The 24,691-nt window shown below is 34.7% G+C and overlaps 1 protein-coding gene across 2 annotated transcripts in view; it reads left to right on the top strand.

Annotated features, from left to right (window-relative positions):
• Slc39a12 (solute carrier family 39 member 12) overlaps positions 1 to 24,691 on the top strand; it is a 69,863-nt gene that overhangs the window by 13,286 nt on the left and 31,886 nt on the right. The window contains exons 5-11 of one of the 2 annotated variants that reach the window (XM_047521062.1): positions 3,307 to 3,479; positions 7,691 to 7,862; positions 11,966 to 12,138; positions 15,110 to 15,262; positions 17,297 to 17,404; positions 19,972 to 20,038; positions 24,509 to 24,667. In XM_047521062.1, coding sequence (XP_047377018.1) covers positions 3,307 to 3,479; positions 7,691 to 7,862; positions 11,966 to 12,138; positions 15,110 to 15,262; positions 17,297 to 17,404; positions 19,972 to 20,038; positions 24,509 to 24,667 — 1,005 coding nt within the window. Of the gene's footprint in view, positions 1 to 3,306; positions 3,480 to 7,690; positions 7,863 to 11,965; positions 12,139 to 15,109; positions 15,263 to 17,293; positions 17,405 to 19,971; positions 20,039 to 24,508; positions 24,668 to 24,691 lie in introns of both variants that reach the window. The other variant, XM_047521061.1, reaches the window with a different exon arrangement.

The following is a 24,691-nucleotide window of genomic DNA, read 5'->3' as shown; positions in this document are numbered from 1 at the left end:
TGACAAATATCATTAAAATATTTTGTATCTACCTTGCTTTCCAAAATAACAAGATATTCCAGGCTTGTCCTGTACATTTCCTCTCAGACCTGGAAGCAGTCATTTCTTCAAATATTTTTTATTTTTATGCAATTAAGTAATCAAACTTTACTCTTACTCTTTTTGGATTTTGATATAGTTAAGAAAGCTTTCCATATTCCCAGGTTATAGAAGTCACCCATGTTTTCTTCTAGTATTTGTATGTTTTCAATTCTGATATAGTTTGGATTATTTCTGGTGTATAACATGAGGAATAGATCCAGATTAATTTTTCTATGCAACTCTTCAGTTTTTCTTATACCTCTTATGCATTATTTCCTCCACTGATCTGATAAAATTCTTTCATATAATACAACAAAGCTCTAAACACAGTGGAGCCCATTTCTAAATTTTCTAGTCTGTTGCATTTGCCAACTTGTCTTTTCATGTGCTAATACCATATGGTTTTACTTATAACACCTTTCTTGTATACTTAAATGTCTAACAGAGCTAGCCTTCTCCATAGTTCTTTTCAGATTTTTCCTAGTTTTCTTGTTCATCCTAAAGAATACCATCAAATCATCAAGCTCTAAGAAAAAAACTTGAAGTAATTTTATTATGATAGAAAAATGCATAATTATATATATATGCAATATGTACATTTAATAATGTATATCATGTATACAAAATTACTTAAAGAGAAATGGTATTTATAAGGTATTGTGCCTTTATATCCAAGAACAAAAATTGTCTTTCCCTTTGTTCATGTCTACATGTATATTTTTGTGGAGTGTTTTATTTTCCTCACACAGATTTTAGGAATTTCTTGTTATATTTATACATAGACATCTAACTTTCTTTTTGGATATCTTAAATGAGGTGTTCTTTCATTACATCCTCTAGTTTATCTTTAGATATATGAAAGCCATAATTTTGTAGATTAATTTTATAACCTGCTCTGGTTATTTTACTATTACATTAATTTTTTTAGGAGTTTCAGCTATATAATTATATCATCTTAAAAAAATAATTTTGTCTCTTTCTAATTCTTATATTTCTATTATTTCTTGTGTAATTCTACTGATTAATAATCCCAATATAATACTAAATAATAGTGGCAGGGATTAGCATTCTTTTTCTATTGCTGATTTTTAAAGAAAAGCCTATAGTATTTCCTCATTAAATTTAGAGAACAAATGAGCAAAATATACTTATAATGTCTTTAAATGAACTTGCATTCTTATATTTCTAGTACTCTTCATTTTTCCATTAGACTTGAACAAAATGGAAAATTTAACCAAAAGGTACATTTGGGTCATTTCTTTTAAGTCTAAAGGACTTAATTTTGTATTTCTTATATGGCAGATTCTACTCTCAATGAATTCTCTCATCCATTTTTTACATGGAATTTTTTCTCACCTTTATTTTAAAGGATTATTTTGCTGGCTATAAGGTTTTTAAATGACAATTTTTTTTCTTTTTACTCTCTGAATATGTCATTCCACTACCTTCAGGTCTCCATTGTTTCAGTGGAAAGTCAGCAGGTAACTATAGCGATGCTCCTCTACATGTGATAAGTCATTTTCACTTGCTGCTTTCATGATTTTATCTTTGCTTTTGACTTTCAGCAATTTGATTATATTGTGTTTGGGTGTGGATATTGTTATATATTTCCTGCTTGGTGTTTGACAAGCTTTTTGAACACATTAAATTTTTACATCAACTTGGAAAGTTTTAGCCATTATTTTAGCCAATAGATATTTTTCTGATTTTTTTTCTCTTTGTCCTCTCTTTCAGTGACTGTCAATACATACATTTGATATGCTTCTTGTGTTTCATCATTCTCTGAGACTTCTTGTTCTTTTGTTTTTGTTTTCTTTCTATTCTTCAAAATGGATTTTTCTGTTAATTTATCTTTATGTTCAGTGATTTTCAATTGATTTAATTTTTAATTGGTGCATAAAAGTGGAATTCATTGTGATATTTTTATACAAGTACATGACATAATTTGGTTAATTTCATTCTGAGGTTCCTCCTTTTCCCATCCCTCCTCACTCCCCCTTTTATCCTTCTTATACTCCACTGATCCCCATTATAATTATCATAAGACCCTTCCCCTTTAAAAAAATTTATTATTTCTTTCTGACTTCCACATGTAAGAGAAAAACTCAACAGGATTTTCAGTGTCTAGCTTATTTCACTGTTTAGTGATTTTTTTTCTTCTGTCTTCTCAAATACGTTGTTGAATGACTTTAGTGAATTTTTTATTTGTTATTATATTTTCTTCTCCTTAATATCTAAGGGGACTCTCATATAATTTTGATTTCCTTATTGAAAATTGCTATCAGTTTATTTCTTGTTTCATACTTTCCTTTTATTCTTTATGATCTCCTCTACTTCTTTAAACATGCTTACATTAACTGCTTTGAAGAATTTGTCTGTTAAAACCAACATCTGGGAATACTCAGAGATGTATTTGTTGACTGCTCTTTTTCCTGAACATGGGTCACATTTTCCCATTTCTCTGAAAGTCTCATGATTTTTTGTTGTTGTTGTTGAAAACTGATCATTTAAAATAAAACTCTAGTTTGTATTTTTTCTACCACTGATGATAGCATTTAGGAAAATACCAAAGACATTTTATTAACATGTAAAAGGATTGATAAATCCATATAAATTTCTATTATATTTAATTCTTCTCTGTATAAGTATTTTTTAAAAACCTGGAGTAATAGTGAGAAGAAAATTGCAGTCTGTAAACTTACATCCATTCCATAATATCACTACAAAACAAGACCTAGTTTGTGTCTGTAATCTCATCTCCCTTTCATTTATTTTTCTCTTTTCTTCATATTCACTTAAGAGGAAGATACTTTGATTGACTTAACTACATTAAAGTAATAGTCAATCTATATAAGGATGTAGATTGACCCAAGGAAATACATTTCCTAAAAAGTAGGCCAGTATCTTCTTTAATTTATACTTTTGTATTAAAGGAAAAGATTTTGCTCAATGGAAGACATTAGTTGTGTTGACCTTTTATCACCTCTAGGGTATTAAAATGGTGAAAATACTTTTGAAAGATTGGTTCACCTTAGGTAGATCCTGTGAGAATCAATATTTGTGTGAGGTATAAATGTTCTGTCTTTGTTCAGAATGAAACCTTGATTTTTCATTAGAACAAAATTTATCTTGTGAAATGTGTATGCTGTGGCCACTGAAATTGTATTTATTCTGAACAAGTTCTGCCTATTCTATGTGACACCAAATTTTGTATGAAATTTTTAGAACTAGACCAACTCCTCAATACTCTCTGGAGCAGAAACACCTGTATTAAAAAGGATAAAAGCTATCAACTTCAAAGGAAACAAAACAACCTAACAATCCATGATTGGGGCTATCCTCGTCTATCTGTATCTGTGGACAAAGATTCAGAAGATGGTCCAATTTCCTGGGATCAGGTATTTCCATTACTTCTCTAATAACCACCATTTGCTACTGATAAAGGAGGTCAAACTGTGAGAGTTCTAGAAAACTCAAGGAAAAGTAAAAATAATCTATTTCTTTGGTATGCTCTTAGTTTTCTTTTTCTATAAGCAGATTCCTATATAAATAAAAATTAGGCCAAGATATTTAGAGGAATGACATATATTGCTCTTTTCTTCTTTGGGTCAATATTAAATTCATAAAAATTAACTCACAAAACATATATCAAACATTTAATTTGTAGCAGTCACCATCCTAGGCATGATAAATATAGTGCTGAACAAATATAGGCACTGTATTTAAGGACCCAAGGCAGAAGAGGTTATAAACATTGCATAAATAATTACAGGAATGCATAAATAAATTTAGGTTGGATTAGGAAGCAGTTACTTTAGGTTGTGAGCAACATGAAAATATTTGTATAGTAGATGGTACTGAGGATTTTGAAAAAGTTGATACGTGAGCCTACAAACATATCTATTATCTGTATTCCCTATAGTTGTGTCTCAGAGAACATTCACTGATCTACCTCAGCTTCTTTTTAGGTGCTATGGTCATAGAAGTTGGAAAAATACTGGAAATGCATGTTTAACTCTGGCTTGCTAAGGAATCTGGAGAGATTCATTAGTAGACAAATTAATCTTTTCCCAACTTTGATCAAAAAATCCTTCCCTGCTCTAGACATTTAAGATCATCGGATATCAGTGTTCCATGATAATGACTTGCATTTGTTATATATACACTTATTATACATCAAGCACTGTGTTATTTGACCTGCATTATTTCATTAATTACTAGAATAGCTGTATGTGATTAGTTTGTATTATTGCATCCTGTAAATGAGGTATGGAGCTCATAAGCAAATGTTTGAGTTCAAAGAAACTGAGAAGATATGTGTATGTATTATGTGTGTGTGCATGTGTTTATATATATATATATATATATATATATATATACATATATATATAATAGGTTATCTGATAGCATATTCTGTATTGTTAACAACTATGTTATTATTTGGAAAATGGTTCAGGAAATGGTACCTACTACATTATTCATTGAAAAGGATTTAATATATTAAAAAAATTTTGTTCTTTATATCTTAAATGAGCAATACTGTTATGAAATACAATCATTATCCTAAAACAGAAAAATGTCCCTACATATTCCCAATAATAATGTTGTATTCATAAGTGAATGCATGATTGGCAATACAAATATTTTTGCTACTATGTATTTTAAAAAGTTAATTTCTGTTACCTATGCTATGTATAAAATATATCTATCAGAATTGATTCTTTCAAACTCATGATTATTATATTCAATGGAAGGTGACAAAATAATGACCTTCAGATTAATCTTTGTAAAGTATCCTTAAGTGCTTCTTCAGAGCCATATTTCAGGAAGGGAATAAATTTGATTTATGGAAACTTCATTTGCATAAGGAACAAAGGTTATTTCTTAAAATTTAGGCTTACTTATTTAAGGCATGCATTTTTAAGAACATTAACAATTATTTTTTGTGCTGACTATGCAAAATAAATGAAACTATCTCTTCTGCAATTATTCTTCTCTTTCTTAATATGTCACTTTCTTCATGACTCTTGATGGGACCCTAACATAGAACATCAGATCTGAGGACCCTGCCTATGTTATTTAGAACAATGGTTCTCCAAGTTGTATCCCTGACCAGAAACATTATTATCACCAAGTAACTTGTTAGAAATGCAAATTCTCGGGGCTGGGGTTGTAGCTCAGTGGTAGAGCACTTGCCTGGCACAAGTGAGGCACTGGGTTCAATCCTCAGCACCATGTAAATATAAATAAACAAAATAAAGGTATTATGTCCATCTACAACCAAAAATAATTTTTAAAAAAGAAATGCAAATTCTCAGGCCCCACCCCAGAATTTACTGAATCAGCAACCCTGAGAATGGAGCCCCAAACTGTCTTATAATAAACCCTCCAAGTGATTATCAAAACTGACGATTAGGAGCTATTACTTTAGAATACATTTGCAAGCTTGCATAGAAGTCTGATGCCATCAACACATGTGCAGCCCATATTGAAGTTTTATGCAAAGGAATAAAGATGTGTTAAAGATTATTGGACACATATTCTATATTTTCATTCTATTCTTTAAAATTTTCTAGAATGTAATGAGTCACCATCAAGACATTCATATTAGTGATTTCAGAAGAAACTTAAAACAATAATGACTTGCACAGCAGCAGTAAGTAAAGATCAAGGGCACAGAAGCTTATAATAGAATAACTATTCTCTCTGAGAGGGTATTCTAAAACTAGAAACTATGATCTCTTGACAATGAACTGGAAAAAGATGCATGATATTCTGTCCTTGTTTGCCTCTTTACTCTTATTTACAGGTCAGGCATTTTCCCATTTTCCCATAGGATATTTATGAGGGAGATCTCATCATCAAAAGTGTGTTACTAATTTCTCTCTCTCTCTCTCTCTCTCTCTCTCTCTCTCTCTCTCTCTCTCTTTGTATGGGGTGGGGATGTTGGGGATTGAACACAGGGGCACTCAACCACTGAGCCACATCCCCAATCCTATGCTGTATTTTATTTAGAGACAGGGTCTCACTGAGTTGCTTAGTGCCTTGCTTTTGCTGAGGCTGGCTTTGAACTCAAGATCCTCCTGCCTCCGCCTCCCAAGCTGCTGGGGTTACAGGTTTGCGCCACTGTGCCCAGCTTAATTTCCCTTTCTTTTTGGCAGTATTCTTAATGATGAAATAATTATACTTCTTCAATAACAAATGGTTTGAAAAAAATATTGCCTTCAGTACACATTATTTTATTTAAGGGAAGAATACCACATGTTTAACTTTTAGGTGATGAGTTGGGACTTATATGGCAAAGTGTAGAAGGAAGTAGATACATGTAGAAGGAAGCAGAAAGGAGAAAGCACTTGGTGTGCCTGCGTGCACATGCATACACATCTTTGTTTCTGATTATCCAGTTTGGGCTGCCACTCCTTATGAAGCTTGGTCTTCAGTGCCCGGATTCTCTGAGATCCTATGTGTCCTTCCACTGTGGTCTCCTCCTGGTTTTCTGGTGTGCATGGTTTCTGTTTCATGTGACCAAAAGCTTCCTAATCAAGATAAAACTTTCTTATCTATGGAACCATCACCAGAAGATTTTTTTGTGTCTGTATGGTTGAAAAAAAAAATCAGCTGATGTGTCATCATTATTTTCTGATTAAAAACATGTCTTTGTTTAAAAATCTTAAAATTCTACAGCGTAGCAAATCAGAATAGACTTGTAAAGCACTGAATTTTCTAAAAATACTTTATTGATTGCAACTAAAGATCACAAATATATTGCATTGGGGTCTTCTTTCAATAAGTCATTCATTTGTACTTGTGAAAATACATGCCATTTTCATTCACACATTAAAACATTTATATTGGAACCTTTGATGTATAAAACATCAGCTTTCATTTCTGAGACAAAAAAAATGCCTTTGGGCAATTTTTAGAGACTTGTTGCTTTTTTATTTATAAATTTTACTTAATAAATATGTCTATAATATGAAAATTATGAACATTAAGATTAAAATAGGTATAGACAATAGGAAATAACAATTTCTACTGTTCTGTGGAGCAGTGATGTCAATTACCAGAAGTAGTCATATCATTTAGTGTTTGTCTACCAGCTAGTTGACACAAAATTCACTTATAAAAATTTTAACCTTAGTTTTATCACTTTTGGAAATACAGGTTGCCAACACAGGCTCATTAAATCAGGGAATTACTAAAGATAGCGACCTCATTACCACAAAGTTCCTGTTTATCACGTGAAGTCCTAGCTATGTTGAAAAACAACAAAACACAGGCACCGAGCCTTATTTAGGCTGCAGGTTACACCGCCAGGCAGCACATTGTAAAACACGATGTGCTTTTTCAGGAAAGAAAAAAGTATGCAGGAAATATTCAATAAGATTCAGAATGAAAGCAAGGTGCTGCAGACTTTGATGCAAGATGTAAAATAATCCTGGGATGTTAACAAAAGGCTAATTAACAAAGAGCAGCAGGGAAACGGGGAGTAATGACTTTCTGTGTTCATTGTCCACATTTCATCTCACTTTTTGTTCCTCCAGAGTGGCAACTGGTGGCCCATCTGGCTTAATACCGAGGTTAGTAACAGCATGTTTTCCCCCAACAGACTTGCTTCTCTGCTCAGCAGCTGGTGGAGATATTTCTACGGAATAGCTTTTCCCCCATTTCTAAGGAGGACTTTAAGCAGATGAGTCCAGGGATCATCCAGCAACTACTCAGCTGCTCTTGCCACTTGCCCACCGACCAGCAAGCAAAACTTTTACCCACTACACTGGAGAGTAAGTTCTGGTTCTTCATCAGGAAGCTGATCAACACAATGTATGTAATAATAACAGTGAGCACAGAGTACTTACCATGTACCAGGTACTGTTCTGAACATTCCATATTTACCAAATCACTTAATCCTCACGATAATGTGAGGAGGTAGGTGCTAGTATTATAATCGTTTTACAAATGAGATGTTCAATGACATACTCAAGGACATATAGGTGGTAAATGATGAAGTTGGAATTTAATCTTGCGCAAACTGGTCCCCGAGTTCATGTTTATAGCTATTATACTGCTTTCTAATAAACATTTCATATTCTGTACACAATTTATATATACTGATTTTGTCCTCCATATTTGACTCAATCATGGTTCAACTTAAAAACCCATTGTTGATAAGTGACATGGTATTAGAGAAAACACATTAGTATTGGAAACTGAAGTGTAGAACTAAGTCATGTCTTTCCCTCCCCAGCCACCCTGTCACCTTATGCATATTTCTGCTTCCCCAAAGCTGTCTCTTTTCTGCACAGTGGAAAAACAGTGATATCCTACAGTGCTTCTCAGCCTTTCACACATCATGGAACATATACAAAATGAAGGCACACTCAGGCAAACCAAAGATGTACTTGAATGGAGGTGACCAATTCAGTGGAATACCAGCCTCTCAGATGTAGTCAACAGCCGTAAGAAGCGAAGGGATCAACACTTGCACTCACAGGAAGTGACAGAATCAATGCTTGCACTAGCCTGTGTCCTACTGAATCACTGTAGTAGGCAAGCTCTCTCACAGACTTCACAGGGTATCTGTGAGATTCCACAGTGTTCATGAGTACAGAAATGTGTTCAGTGAACTTAGGACCCTCCCCCAAGAGTAGCTTAAGAATATCCATGACATAGAGTAGAAACGTGATAGCACATGCAACTCTAAAGTATTGCCATTCATCTCAGGACCTCATATGTATTTTTTTTTCAGAACTGCATTCTTTTCTTTGAGCTAGCCTGCAATGCCCATCATAGCTGAATTGTTCAGCAACTCACTTCTAAGTCACAGTGGATTCTACAGCAGCAACTGGCTCATTTGAAGACTTTATGTGAACAAAAGCCTGCCAGGCCTAAATACCAGAGACTCCCTGTTCACTGGGAGGGGAAAAAAGTGTCCTTAAAAGTGAGCAGCTAAATAATCCAGCACCTAGTGGACAGTGATGCTCACAATGGGTGAGCATGTTTATACTCCTACCACCCCAAAAAGTGCCTGGTACATACAAGCTTGGGAAAGGGTTTTCAAACTCAAGATCTATGAAGAAAGGTTTATCCCCTTTATGATAAACTTCTAGATTCTTTTAAGGACTTATCTGCCTGAGGAAAAAACTCCACAAGTAACACACACTAAAGAGCCTAGAAAAACATTACTGTCCTCAATTTAAAAATTTGTATTATGTAAATAAAGGAAAAGGCTTGTATTGGATTTTGGAAATTATAGAATATAAGATGTTACATTAAAAAAGGGAGGACACAGGGAGACATTATTAAGGAAATATTGTTGGGAAGGCTGTAACTCAACCCTTAAGTGCCACTTTTAATTGTTTCTGGAATAGTGGATTATGCCCATGTTTAAATCAAATTTCAGACCTAGTTAAAGGAGCTGCTCAGGAATGGCATAGAATTTAATAGAGAGGTCAAGGTCTATTGTAATGGTGGAAAATGCTTAGAACAATCTGCAAGTCATCTGACTCCAATCAAGACACGATGGCACCTATGCAGAGACCTGGGGTAAATTAGGAGAGTCCTTTGACCATAAATTCTGAGATTTTATGGTTTTCAGGCTGTCCTTCCCAAATGAGAGCAGGCAAAATCTGACTCACAGAGGCTCTGAAAAGATTTTATAATGGATGTTATGAAACATTCATTCTCAGCCTCATCTTATCTACCCACAGGACAAAGGAGAGTAGAGCAGGAAAACAGAAGAACTTGAAAGTTTGCCCTTTGCCTGGGAAGTGTCAGACCCTAATTTCTCCTTGGAAGTTCTTGACTTTTTATGGTTTTTTGTAACTACCTTAAAAAAATGTGACAGCTTTAAATTTTATTAGAAATCTAGGTGCCCAAGTTAAAATTCAATAACTTTATGTATTAGATGATAATAATGACATTCCCATATAGAGTCTATCTGGGGAGGAATGAGAGATGAAATTTCATTGGAAATGTTTAGATATGTTATAGCATGGGTATTCTTACCAAACTGGAATGAAATAAAACCTCTATATAATTATATGACCATTCCAACCATTTAAATTTTTTTTTAAATTTTTTTTCAGTGCTGGGTATTGAACCTAGGACCTCACACATGCAGGCATGTGCTTTACCACTAAGTCACATCTCCAGCCCTTTTATTAATTAAAAAAAATTAAATTGTGGTAAAATTTACACAAAATCAAATCTATCATCTCAACTTTTTGGTGCTTGGGATTGAACCCAAGACCTCATGCATACTAATTATTTTCTTTACCACTGAGCTATATCCACAACCCCTGTAACCACTTCTCATTGTGTAGTTCAGAAGTGCCAAATATTTTTGCATTTATGTGCAACAGCTCTTTCGTACATTTTTCATGTTGCCAAACAGAAACTCTGCAACTATGGAAGAATAAGTTTCCATTTACCCTAATCATTTTATGAAAGGTCCATATCAGTAAAGGCAATGGATGTGGGAGAATTAATGTCTGAGATTTTCTTGCTTCATCTGAGTACACTACCAACTCCATTTCAATATGAGACCCCTTTATAATTTGGAAGGTAGAATCAACAAAAGTCCTCCTACAATCATAAACCCATTACCATGTTACCAGTTGTACCATTGACATAATATAATGTGAAGGGTGAACCTTCCAGAAAAACATAAGCATAGTAAAAAAAAAAAGTATATTTTCCATTATAACAATTGTTAAGAGGAAATTTTCTTAAAAAGTACATAGGTCTTTAAGTATTAAGATAACTGAATTGTTTGATTTCAGTCAAATAAAAATGATGCCATGGAATAACTCTTTACCACCAAGTCATGTATTTGCCTTTGAGAGACACTTCTCTTTTCATGTTCTTTCTTCCTCTGCTCCTTTATGTCTTCACCTTCACATATATTTGTTTTTGTTTGAATAATCTTACTAATCTTACTTTTTTACTTTTCTGAATACTAAAAATATACTTGGAAGCCTGGAGCCATGAAACAAATTTCAGGGGTTAAAAAATTATTGCAATAATCAAAAATGTAGTCAGTTTAACTTTATATTATCCACCATTCATATTTTTTGACTAGTTTTCACCAATAAAATCACTCATTTAGTTATTGGGAATAATAACCACTTTCAACATTGCATATAGTTTTGAGAATTTGGGGGAAGAAGTTCTTCCAAAGCACATGGTCATTTTGTAGAGAAACAGATCTATCATGGGGTCAAACTACAGGCTCCCCTATAACATTTCATCCTTGCCTTTGAAAAATTTCAAACCTATTAGATGGAACTCATTCTAGTGTCTGTTAGTATTGTTGTAGTTTTAAGAAAGAGATGTTAATTTCTTTGTGGTTCAGAAGTAAACTATGTTTATGATTTCCTCAGTTATTTTTAGTAAGGAGTATTTGGAATAACTTCAAAGCAAGGGGGTTAAGTGAAAGTCTTGTCTTAGTCCTTGCTGTAACAATACTGTAGAGTGGGGTTCTTGTAAATGATAGAAAGTTAGGTCTGGAGACTCAGAAGTCCAAGATCAAGGGGCTATTAGAGTGGTATTTGGTGAGAGGTCCACTTTCTGGTTAATAAAATGGCGTCTTCTCACTGAGTCTTCACCTGGTGGAATAAAGAACTCTAGTCTCTTCAGCCCCATGTCAGGGCTGAACCCTCGTGACCTAATTATCCCCCAAAGGCTCCAACCCCTAATATCATCTCCATGGGTATTAGGTTTGTGGGGAACAAAGCTTCAGAGTTGTCCATTCTTCTCCATAAGAATTAAAACTTTCCCATATATAACTTACATCACAGCCCACACCCTATCAACCGTCATTGTAAGATATATGGTTCTAGCACTTTGGGTAACTAAAGCATGTTTGTGATCTCCTTTGACTTAGAATATGGCTACAGCACAGTGGCTGTGACACTTCTCACACTGGGTTCCATGCTTGGGACAGCACTGGTCCTTTTCCACAACTGTGAAGAGAACTACAACCTTATTTTACAGCTGTTTGTGGGTTTGGCTGTTGGGACACTCTCTGGGGATGCCCTGCTCCACCTTATCCCTCAGGTAATCTGTCTCTTTCCATTTTAGATGGAGTATGTTGAATTTCTCTTTACATTTAACACCAGGAGGCATTTACACAAAATTTTACAGTGACTTCAATGAATAAATACAGCAGCCAGTGTTCTCCTTCATAAAAGAAGTATTATTTGCCCTAAGCTTCTCAGCACTTAAGGGAGAGATGACCAGACATTAAGCTCACCTCATGTTATTCTTACTTTTGAAATTAAAACAACAAAAAAAAAGAAAAGGCAATCAGATCTAGATTCTTACTAAGATAGATTCAGTAAGCCAATATCCATTGTCTATAAGTAGAAAAGAATGGACTTTGAGAGGTCATTGTGATTTTTCTCCAGTTGCCTGCTCTTACTCCCCCATATCAAATCCATTCCCCACTTTTCTCTCTTTTCTGCCCCAAAAGGTTGCATCTCCTCAGCTCCTATGCAGCTGGATTTTGTTTGGGTCAAGCCCATGGGAAGCACAAGAGAGGAGGAGAGAAAGGCAGGGGTATTTCTTCACATCTCCCTCCTGGAACTGGCATCTGCTCCAAAAGTAGCAGATGAGCCTTCTTCACAGCTAGAGGTCTCCTCCATAGCTCTCTCTCAATGAACTTCAGTAACATCACTTCCTGTCTTTGTCCTTTCCACCCTAATGGTGGGACTGAGTTTCTGGGGTTGCTTATCCCTTTTTGGTACCCTGGACTCTGCCCACAGTTCTGTGTAGCACCATCATTAACATCTCTTTAATGAAACCCTCAGAACGAATTTCTCATTCTTTCTTGGATGATGGTCTGGATTTGTCTTAATTAAAATGGAAGATTCCGGAAGCTAGCCTCTTGCTGAAGTGATCCGAGGCTTTCTATTTATCAGCAATGAAAGCTCTTAGACCCAAGATACTAAAAGAGTGGAAGATGTCTATTCCCTCTGAAATCTCTTCATATGGATGGTAACCATAGACCAATGATCCTGCCCTTTGCAAATTCCAAGATGCTAAAAATTTTCCATAAGCCTCTGGCACTTTTCTACAGGGTCACTCTTGTTGCTTAGAGGCTCAAAAATAATGTGATGTTTGGAAAATCGTAAAGTGAGCATTGGAGAAATTAAACAAACCATTATTAGTTTTAATTTCCCTCATAATCTAATTTTCTGGAAATATTTCAGGGCTCATTATTGGCTTGAGGCAGTGGCCAGGGCCTTTTTCTAGGTCACCACAGTGGTTACAGAGTTGTTTACTGCCTGGGATCCTGGGAAGCCAAAAAGGATCTGAAGGCTGCCTGAGCCTGTCTTCTAGGGGGAGCACACAGCTAGCTACAAGCAGCAGAGGTGAGCTTGTGGGTGGATAGGAAATGTTACAGAAGTGAACTTAAAAATTACCTTGGTTCCTGAAATTTAGAGGGCAGTTTCTTTGCTTGAGAAAAGAGATGAGAACAAGAATTATTAGAAAGCATAAGAAAGATGCAGTACAAATGTCATAGAAAGCTAGAAAACTCAGTGGTTCCTGAATGGGACCCAGGTTTTCAAAAAATCTGTGCAGAAATGAGACAAATGTCATTGTTGTGATTTCTTTTTTTATTTGGGTCAATTTATTCAACTTAAAGACCTACATTCTACCCTACGATTGAGGTGTTTTCTTCTGCTTTATTTTGTGATATTGTGATGCTTTCTAGTGTATGAAATAATGGTAATTACAAGCATTAATGGGTATATGTTAACATTCTTACCAAAAAAAAATAGAATGACATGTTGGATTTTAGTCATATCTGTACATTCAAAGTATGTGTGTAGGTACACACTCATTCTCACACATATACATATGTACATCCCATTGGTATCCATGGAGATATGTTCCAGGACTCCAAAGTGTGTCACAATCCAAGAAAGTTCAAGACCCTTACATACAAGAATGTAGTATGTGCATATATCCTATGCATATCCTCCTAAACTTTAAATCATCTCTAGACTATTCATAATACCTAATACAATGTAAATACTAACCAAACGATTATCACACTGTGTTATCAAGGGGATAATGACAAGAATAAAAACCTGTACTTGTTCAGTAAAGATGCAGTATTTTTCCCTGAATATTTTCCAATATGCGGTGAAATCTGCAGATGTAGGCTGTGGATATGGAGGGCCATCTGTACCTGAGTACACATGTAGATACCTATATTCATAGGTGTATGAACATAAACACATAAATCTATACAGAATTTCTTTTTTTCTTTCTTTTTAATTTAGTGGTCAGGAGCGTCCTAAATCTGGAAACCACGAAGCTATTTTACAAATTTCCTTATCTTGGGGAAGGAATATGATATGCAATGACTTACTAACAAGAAATCATCAAGTCAATCCATGGATTGAAAAAAAAAAAAAAAAAGTAGGAAGAGTCAACCAGAGCAAAGTTCTTGTTCTCAACTCATTTCATGTAATTTTTTTTTGTCCCAGAGGGCTGATGGTATTGCTGATCCTACTATATACAAGTGAAGGAATGTCTTCCAGATGGATTTCTTACTTATCTGAATATTTATTAAGTTTATGTTAGTTGAATTGGGTCAGGAGAGAATAAAACTCAAGTGAAACATATTCTTCTATGTGTTCTGGATATAAATCATATTGATATAGAGTACTGATGTATCAACAGTTGCAGATATAACTCCTGGAAACAAAAAGCAGCCAAAACACAGAGAATATATGAAAATCTAGGTCACTTGCTGAAATAAAACCCAGATGTCATTTTATTCATCAGTACAAGCTGTTCAAAGCTCTCCTTTATTTTCTACTGTATACAATTTATTTGACCCTGATTAAACTATGTAGTGGAAATATTCACATACCCAAAACCAAAAGCAAACTGAGCTTTGAATATTTCAGTTGTCATAGGATCTCCAGACTTAAAGTCAAATACATTAAATCACTGTGCTTACCATTTGATACCTAAGTCATCAAAAGTTCTTTCTTTCTTTTTTATTTTTTAGGTTCTTGGTTTAGATAGGCAGGAAGTCACAGAGTTTGAACATTTCCATGAAAGCAAAGGTCATATTTGGAAACTGATGGGTTTAATTGGAGGCATTCATGGATTTTTTTTGATAGAAAAATGTTTTATTCTTCTTGTATCACCAAATGCCAAGGTAATTTTTAAGTTTAATTTATCTTTTGTTCCAAGGTCTTATATGTTTTGTTTGAAATGTCTTTGTTCAAAAGTATTGGTATCTTCATGAACTTGTCTATGCAAGGAATGAATTCTAATTTAAAGACTCATTCTAATAAGTTCCTCTTAATTTTTTAAAAATCTATTGCTGGTCAGTTAATGTACTTGCTACAACCTTCCACATAATCTTCGTGTTTGGTTCAGAACAGGACACAATTTCATGTTTGGTAAAACAGTGGCTCAGGACTGGAGTTGCAGCTCAGGACCTGGGTTGCAGCTCAGTGGTAGAGTGCTTGCCAGGCGGGTGTGAGTCCCTGGGTTTGATCCTCAGCACTGCACATAAAGAAATAAGTAAAATAAAAGGTCCATTGACCCCTAAATATATTTTTAAAAATAATAAAACAAAAAGAAGTGGTTCAAAGTTCTAGCTACTAATCAGGATTTAGGATGTCTTTCAACTTATCTATAAACAAATAAAGACAAATGAAAACTTTGAAAATTCACAAAATCACCTGCCATCATCTATTTTAGGGCATTTAAAATGAAACAAAACTAGAAGCTCAGGAATGTGATGTAGCAAATATTTTTCCAGTTCAAATAATTTCTTTCCTAGTGCCTTTATTTGATGTTTCCTCATATATAATGAAATATAAAAAGCAATGTGACTTATTTATGAATTATTTTTCCTTTGTTCTTATACAATGTTGCATAAGAAAAATAAGTAACCAGTTTGATAGGATGGTTTAAAAGGTAAATTTTTATGAAGGACTCTAAGAAATTAAAGCCAATTTTCATTACAAAGTTCCCAGGCTTTTCAGTCTTGTGGTTTTCTACTTATTCCCTGAATTTACCTTTCCACATAACAACTGGCAACTTAGATTTAATTCCCAGGGCAAACATTATTCTTTTAAAATATCAACATTTGTTTACTACCATTCCTAAATTTGTACAAAGTTATTTTTTATGCATCAAAAAATAAAGTGGTTTTAGGAATGGACAGAGGGATGATAGGTGGGCAGATATGCAATAAAATACATTTAGTAAGATGTTAATGGCAGGATCCAAGAAGTGGTTATCTGCATGTTCACATAAAGCTTTTCAGTATTTGAAACTTTTCATTAATAAATGAATGTCAAGGTTTCAGACAGATTTCAAATCAAATCTTGTGAACATTTTGTTTCAATGAGGCAGGATTTTTCTTTGGCCTGGGGCTCAAGCTAGGATGCTACATTAACTTAAAAAATTATGAGTTCCAGGTTTAATCATAGCAATTACCCAAAACATTTAGGAAATTAGCCTCCACAAATGACATTCTAATCTCAAGCAGTACAAATAGCAGCAACAGATCTCCATTTCTATATAGTACATTAGCATTTCTGGACAGGGAAAGCTAAACGATAATACCAATCTATCTATACTGAATGGTTAGATGTTTAACCAGTTTGGAAATGAGTAAAAGAAATTCTGAACACCTAAACTGGTAGTTCATTTAGATTGTCCTTGAGCTTGTCAGGAAACTTAAAATGAGTTTCAAGAATACAATTTCAAGAATCATGTTATTGCATGAAATAAAAGGAATACAAATATTTACACATGCTCTATTTGATGAATACCTTACTAGAGATATTATTTTAGTAATTATGGAGTACAACACAGTGGATGATTACCATTTTGGTATCTCTATCTGAAGGAGCTAAAATTAAATTTTGCTTAAATATAATTTTAGTTAATAAAAAGCAATATAAAAACTACCACCATTCAAACCTCTGTTACTCTTAACTAGATCTTTTTAAAGTTGTGTTCTTAAAGCATTCTGAACATGCGTGATGTTTCAGAGCAGGACTGTGCTTCTCCAAGATGAGACATTTTAGCAAATATCCATCATGAGGACATTTTCCTAGTGTTCTGAGACCCAACACTTTGAGTAATAAGCAAAATGTTCAATGGAATTAACAAAGCTGCACCTGTGTTCTTCTGGCTTCCGCACTAATTTTAAGCCATCCTCATCCAGCAGGGCCTGTCATTGGCTAATGGGCACGTGGGACATTCCCACCATCTTGCACTCAACCCTGAATTAAGTGACCAGTCAGGCAGAGGCAAATCTGCTTCAACCATCCAGTTGGTAGGTTACTGATCTGAATGAAGCATGCTACTAACTTGATTGCCTTCTTTCATTTATTCCTCATTGAACAGATAAAAATCAGTAGGGTAGATTGAATGGAATCCACTCCTGATTTGCCTATTTTTGACCGTGATGGACACTGTGGAAAAATCTATCACATACTTGAAGCTGTTTTAAAAAGTAAAAATCTCTGTCCCAGATTTAAGTGATTGCTATCTGTACCATTTGTAACACGTATGGATCAGATAGATACAACAATCAATTTTTATAATTTTGTTTACAAGTTTTCACGAACCAATTGATCTTTAGATTTTCCATTCTGTGTGATCCTAGCCACTTGTAGCTTGATGCAAATAAATGTTGAGCAAGGGATTAGTGTATCTAGGGTTAGGGTATTTATTTCATCTTGCAGAAGAGAATTGATTCTGTCCATTGAGGTGTTCCATAGTGAGGGTCTTTGATTCCACTGAATTTTCTACAACAAAATCTTCCATATTCATTCTTAAAATACAATTCCAGTCAGGTTCAAAACAATATTCTCATTCCACTTAAAGAGACAAGTATAGGGATAGGACAAATATGAAAGTGATATGTAACTCTAGTCTTGTTTCCTGTAACCCTAGCTTTGGTATAGGTAGTTTATAGTTCAAGGATTGATTCCTAAATGAGTAGAGATAAGTTAGCTCTTCATGAGAGATTAGCACAGCAAAAATAGAAGTCTGGTAGTAGATTGCAGATCTCATGCCAACTCAGAGACATGAACACAAAAAGATTCTTTTAAAATGATTTTGAAAACTATATTCTATTTATTGCTTAGATATTTTAAATGTGCTGTGAAAGAAGATAGCTTTGGGCTGGGATTAGTTTTGAAATCACTTTACTGCAGGCTTTATTCCTTCTGTTTCAATGAAGGGTCTAGAACCTCAAGATGCATGTAAGCAAACCTCTGAAGCTAATTTAGTTTTGAACTCTTGGAACACTCCAGCTCAATAATATATTCACCATTACTTTTAGTATTTAAACTGCAAGATCAACCTAAAGTCAAATAGAAATCATGTGAACTTTTAAAACTGTTTTATGGGTTCCATTTCCCATTTTTTCAAGAAAGTGTAGCTTAAAGGAGGAAAACCCTTAGTTTGTCCTAACCAACAAGGAGCCTTGAACATTTGCCTCTGATTTCCTTTGCATTGAGTGATAACATATACCTTTTCTGCCAGGAGGTATATTAATCCTACACTGAGCTATCTCCTCAGCCCCATATTCATTCTTAAAATACAATTCCAGTCAGGTTCAAAACAATATTCTCGTTCCACTTAAAGAGACAAGTATAGGGTTAATTTGTAGGATTAATATTTGAACCCCTGTGTTTGAGTAGAACAAGAAGTTCTACGAAAATGACCATTTTTTATGGTCAGGCTTTTGATATAACTGTGTCCTTGAGGTCCTGTCTTATTTCTTCACCTTCCTTCTCCACAAACAGCCTACCTTTGCACACCTGCTGTTTTTGTATCACATAAACTTTGTTTACTTTCTCTTCTACATGACAAAAGATAGTCATTAAGGAGGACCTTTAGATTAAGTAGAGGGAAATGAGAGGGAGTAGGGGCGGGGGTATGAAAGATGGTGGATTGAGACAGACATTGTTACCCTACGTACATGTATGACTACATGAATAAGGTGAATCTACATCATGCACAACCACAGAAATGAAAAGTTGTACCCCATTTGTGTACAGTGAATCAAAATGCAGTCTGTAAAAATAAAAAAAAATTTTAGAATGTCTCTAATTTGGAATGATAGAATTATGTGAATCTGTTTCTTAAAGGACACACTTGCCACTAGGAAGGAAGCATTCTTTTCACAAAACAGATTAAGAATCTGAGTCAGAAGGGGTGTCCTACAAAAACTGAACTGAGTCTGTCTCTGAAATAAATCATATAACTGATACTCTAGAATGCAATTTCGAAATCTTCTCTGTGCGTGAAGGGGAAAAATTCTAATGATCTATTTGTTTATGTAAGTCTGTTGATCCACTTTCCAAATTGACGAGACTCTGACTGATTAGAGAAGCAATGACAAGAGGACATGATACTACAGTGGATGAAATGAAACGTTAGGTTTGCATGCATTTCTTCTCCATCCAGAATATGCCCTCTGCTTACAGAGCAAAAGAGGAATCCTGGATCTACTATCCACGCTACAGGAGATGTGACAAATGAGGGCAAGGATCATTTTTTTTTTCCTACAGCTTTTGGGTTTCATAAAAGCTTTCATAATTTAAAAGTCTGAATTACAGACTGTCTCTCAGTAGCCTGCAGCCGTGCATGGAAAGTACGGATCTGTATAAGAGTGCTATTTTCATCTAAATCTTGGTAGTGTTAAAAAGTATGCTGTGTTCACAGTTTTCAGTTTTAGATTACATATTGTCCATGAAACTTAGTAGTTCTAACATATACCTAGAGTATCAAAATGCCTTTTAAAAGTCAATATGACTCTTCAGAAGTTAATGTTTCAGCCAAATGTGACTGTTATCCACTTTTCACCAGTTATTTTTTAATTTGAAATAGAAAGGTCCAGAAGATTTACAGGCTGCTGAGAGTCCCATAGACAGTATGCCAGCCACCCACAGAAAATGTGAGTACCAATTTAAAAAAAAAAAAAACCTCATCCTTAAGTATAGTAGGTACCATAGAAAAAGGCCGTATCTGTTTCAAAATAAAATATGACAAAAGCATACAATTTCATAATAGATATCTAGTTCACTATTAAAAACTTTACAATAAGATCTTCAACAAATACTCATTCTCATCTGTCTCCCAAACATACTACACATTCACAACAACTTTATTCTTTTAAAATGGCATTTTCCCCATTTGCCGAAGATGGAGATGTCCTGAAATCACCAGTGTATACACATGCATGGTTATCTGGGCTCCTTTTAAGTTGTGCTTATATGATGTTTTCTGACTTAATTCACTCTGAAATGTGGAAATATCCTTGGTGTTTCATCTTTTTTGGGAGTCAACTGAAAGTTCTCACAAACATCTGTCTTACTTATACTGACATTGAGACAGTAGAGTTCAAATTTGGTGATGTTTCATTATTCACAACTTACTCTGTAATTCCTCATTTGTTCATCTAGCTTTCAGTCTTTTTTTCTCTCCATTTTGCTGTTTCTGAATTCAATTTACCAATTGTAGATAGAACTTTATGCCCCTTCGCTATGTTTCTGAATAAGTCTTTGAACTTTTTTGTTTTGGGTTTTGGTTTTCATTAGTGGCTCTTGAATCTTGGCCCCATTTTTCTCATTTATATTACTCTTTTGTGACACAAACTTCCTAATATTTTAATGTTAACCAGTTATGATCAGTTATTCCCATTGTACCATAGTAAGTTAGTTAATCAGTGACAAAAACAGCTACCAAGAACTGAACATTTCTTATAGGCCAGGCACAATGCTAAACACTTGATGTAGACTATCTCATTCAAGTCTCTGACAACTTAAGTACAAATAAATATTCTCTAAATTTTACAAATGAAGAAAGCAATTGTTAGAGGGGTTAACTTATTGCCCAAGATAGCTAGTAAACTCCAGCATTGGGGATCTAAAACAAAAAAAATTGCTAATACACCAGCAATTTCTTTGTGATTATTCATGCATGCATTCAGACATAGATTCTTTCACATTCTTTTATTCATTCCAGAAGTGTTTAAAGATATGCTGTGCTATATGCACTGTGTGCGCACTGGAGAACAAAATCAGAACATTCCTTATCCATGGTCTGCTACATCATTTGGGATATAAATCCTAATAGAAGCAAATACTTATTAGCATTATAACCATGATTACTGTAACAAAGTCTATTCTAAGCCATTACATTATTGTAATTAACGTGTTTATTTTATTCAAAATATGTAATTACATGTGCTGTCAAGTTCTGCTTCTAAGACATTGTTAATAATTTTTTCCTTACTAAATTTTTAGTTCCAGGATTAATTTAGAGTGTCTGGCACTTAGTAGGTCCACAGTAGGCATTTTTTTGTTATTTTCTTTTTGAAAGAAAGGAGGAGAGGAAAGAAGGCTATGCCAAGTCAAATTAGGATGAGAGTGGAAACTAGATCGGGGTAGTAATATTCTACTCAAATATTTTGTAGTTTGCATATCTTCCCATTTCAGATATCAAGCTTGGCCTTCAGAATGAATAGTGAACAAATCCAAATTAGAATTCTCAATGGTCCTTCTGCCAGGAAAACAATGAATTAGCTTCAAACATTTGATTACTTGTTTCATATTCCCTCATTGGTAGAACTCAGCTTGTGTTTCAGAAGACAGGATGTGAAAATCCTATCCCCAGTCTGATTTAAATAAACAAAAAACAAAATCATATTAGTTCCAGCTCATGTTTCACCATGGAAAACCTCAGATAAATAGGAAATGTTAATACAATATGACTGCCAGGTACAAGAGCAAAGGTAAAATATTATAGATATTTCTCTAATGAGTACATTAAATTACCAACAGATGCTTATCTTCCTCTAAATGTTGTTTAAATTATCTTAAAGAATAGTCTTCTTTGTGGCTTACATGCAAATGCGCATATTTGCCTTGTGGCTTGTTACATATCCATACTCTGACATTTAGAAACCCATAATCAGAGATAATAAAATAACAGACAGCAGAAATAGGCCACACTGTTTCCTAGTAGAGTATATATTGGTTGAAAATCTTTCATTTGTATGTATTCTATTAATATTAAAAGTATATATAGGCACAGGGAAATCATAATTTTATTTGCATGCTGCATTGTGGTCAGATATATCACTTTAAATTTTAAAATATTATTTTTCACAAAGATTATCTCTGAAAATTGGCATGAATTGCTAAGTGACAAGTATCATTATTTGACTCAGAGCTTCTGGAGAATGCCAGTAAGAGCTGGCTGAATTTACTAATGCAATACTTTTTTGTGCATTTATGACTATTGCCTGAAATTCGCCCATTTGTAATAAAGAATAAAATGAGTTAATAAACCTCAAGAAGGCCATAAGTGATATTTGTAAATAAGTATGATGTTTAGAAATTAGATAACAGGACACCTTTCTATCACAGGCAATACAACCTCCTGGCTAAAAATCTGGGCTCTGATTGTTGTTTACTGAAGTTACTTATTTTATGGTATGAGTTAGGCAATGTGTCAAATCACATTCCCTAAGTAAAATAGCAAACCATATTATAATAGTTCCTCTCAGTCTTCGACCATGTATGGGCTGGAAACCAGAAGATAACTTCCTTCTATATCTATGGAGTATAATTATTCAAATGATGTTTTCAGTTCTAACAGTAATGACAGTTCCTGCTTATTTTAGTCAGCTTTTTCACTGCTATACTAAATGAACTGACCAGCACAATTGTAGAGGAGGAAAGTTTTATTTGAGGGCTCACAGTTTCAGAGGTCTTAGTCCATACAAGGCCAGCTCCATTCCTTGGGGCTCCAGGTGAGGCAGAACATCATGGTGGGAGAGCGAGGCAGAGGGAAGCAGCTCACATCACGGTGATCATGAAGGAGAACGAGAGAGAGATTCAGTCTCCACTCACCAGATACAAAATATATACCCCAAAGCCACGCCCAATTCCAATCTCCTCCAGCCACACCCTACCACTTCTATTAATCTCAGATGGGATTAATACACTGATTGGGTTAAGACTCTGACAACCCAATCATTTCTCTTCTGAGCCTTCCTGCATTGTCTCCTGTGTGAGCTTTTGGGGGACCTTCACATCCAAACCATAACACTGCTTACACCTGTTGCACACTATACATTCAGCTGAATAATGAATAAAATTTCAGACTATGACAGTGGTGAATGCCTATTCCCATCAAGTGTTATGCCTGGGCATTTTACTGTCAGAGCAAATGTTACCCTCAAAATACTTTTTGTGTTTGTTAATTCTATAAATGGGTTATAACCTAAAATGTAGAATTTTCAAAGCAGAAGTCTGTGTTTTAAAAACTTGAATTCAGTTTTGGTGAACATTATTTCATCTACTCATGCTTAATCAGAGCACAGAATCCCATGAAAACTGAAACTTCTCTTTATTTTGTTCAACAGCTAACTGGTCTAGTACTGAAAGTTATTTTGCAAAAAGACAAATATATTGAGTAATTGTTTGAAAGGTAATTTGACAGCCGGAATTTGATAGTCATGGTTCTGTTCCAGTCACAGTTGGGGAGTGAATGAAACCCTTTAGGATGGTCAGTAGCACCAAACAGAAAAGACAAAAGATGATCACATGGTGGCAAAACATACACTGCAGCAAACTGGCACAAGGACCATCAGATTCAGAGAATCTGTTTTGGTAAATCAACTCCATTTTAATAACATTCTGCAGGAAGATTTGTCTTCGTTCATTCAAGTTGCTATAACAAACTTCTATAGACAAAGTGGTTTATAAACAACAGAAGTTTCTATCTTACAGTTCTGGAACCTGAAAGATTAGGATGTCTCAAAGACAAGGATTTTCAGATGGCACCTTCTCACTGATTCTTCATGTGGTAGAAAGACCAAGGAAGCTATCTGACTTTGCTTTTCTACGGGCACTAATCCCACATACGGGTCTCTGTGCTCATCACCTAATCATCTCCCAAAAGCTCCATCTTCTAATACCATCACATTAGGAGAATAGTTTTTAACATATGAATTTGGATAGGTAGGGGGGATGCAAAGCCAAGATCTTAAATTACTTTAAAATATAAAAGACAAATGGAAAGGTCATTGGAAGTATTTTGGGAAATCATAACATTGTTTTTGTTTCTTTCTTTTGGCCTAGTTGAACAGGTGATAAAATGGTTATATTGCAGCATAGAATTCATCTGATTATTCATCAGACAAGTGGGGAAAACAGTGACCACTTTAATCACATTGGCTACCATATTTGCACCTGTAGTCCTGATTAATTTTGAAAGCTGAAACAAAGTAGCTTTATTTAACTAGATGCAATGTAAGAATGTCAAGGGCAGATGGGAAAGCTGGTCAGATTTAAAGGATTTCATGAAATATGTTGTGCTCTGCTGACGCTTCTCATGCCTTTGTTTGGTTCTGTAGGCAAAGCCATTAGCTTGTTAGCCATAATGATTCTGGTTGGGGACAGCCTGCATAATTTTGCAGATGGCTTAGTGCTAGGAGCAGCCTTCTCATCCTCATCTGAATCAGGAGTGACCACAACAATTGCTATCTTGTGTCATGAAATTCCACATGAAATGGGTAAGTCCGACAGTAGAATCACTC

Source organism: Sciurus carolinensis, chromosome 12, assembly GCF_902686445.1.
Source record: "Sciurus carolinensis chromosome 12, mSciCar1.2, whole genome shotgun sequence".
Taxonomy (NCBI): domain Eukaryota; kingdom Metazoa; phylum Chordata; class Mammalia; order Rodentia; family Sciuridae; genus Sciurus; species Sciurus carolinensis.
Note: the sequence above shows the minus strand (reverse complement) of the source record. Positions and strands in the feature narration are given on the sequence as shown.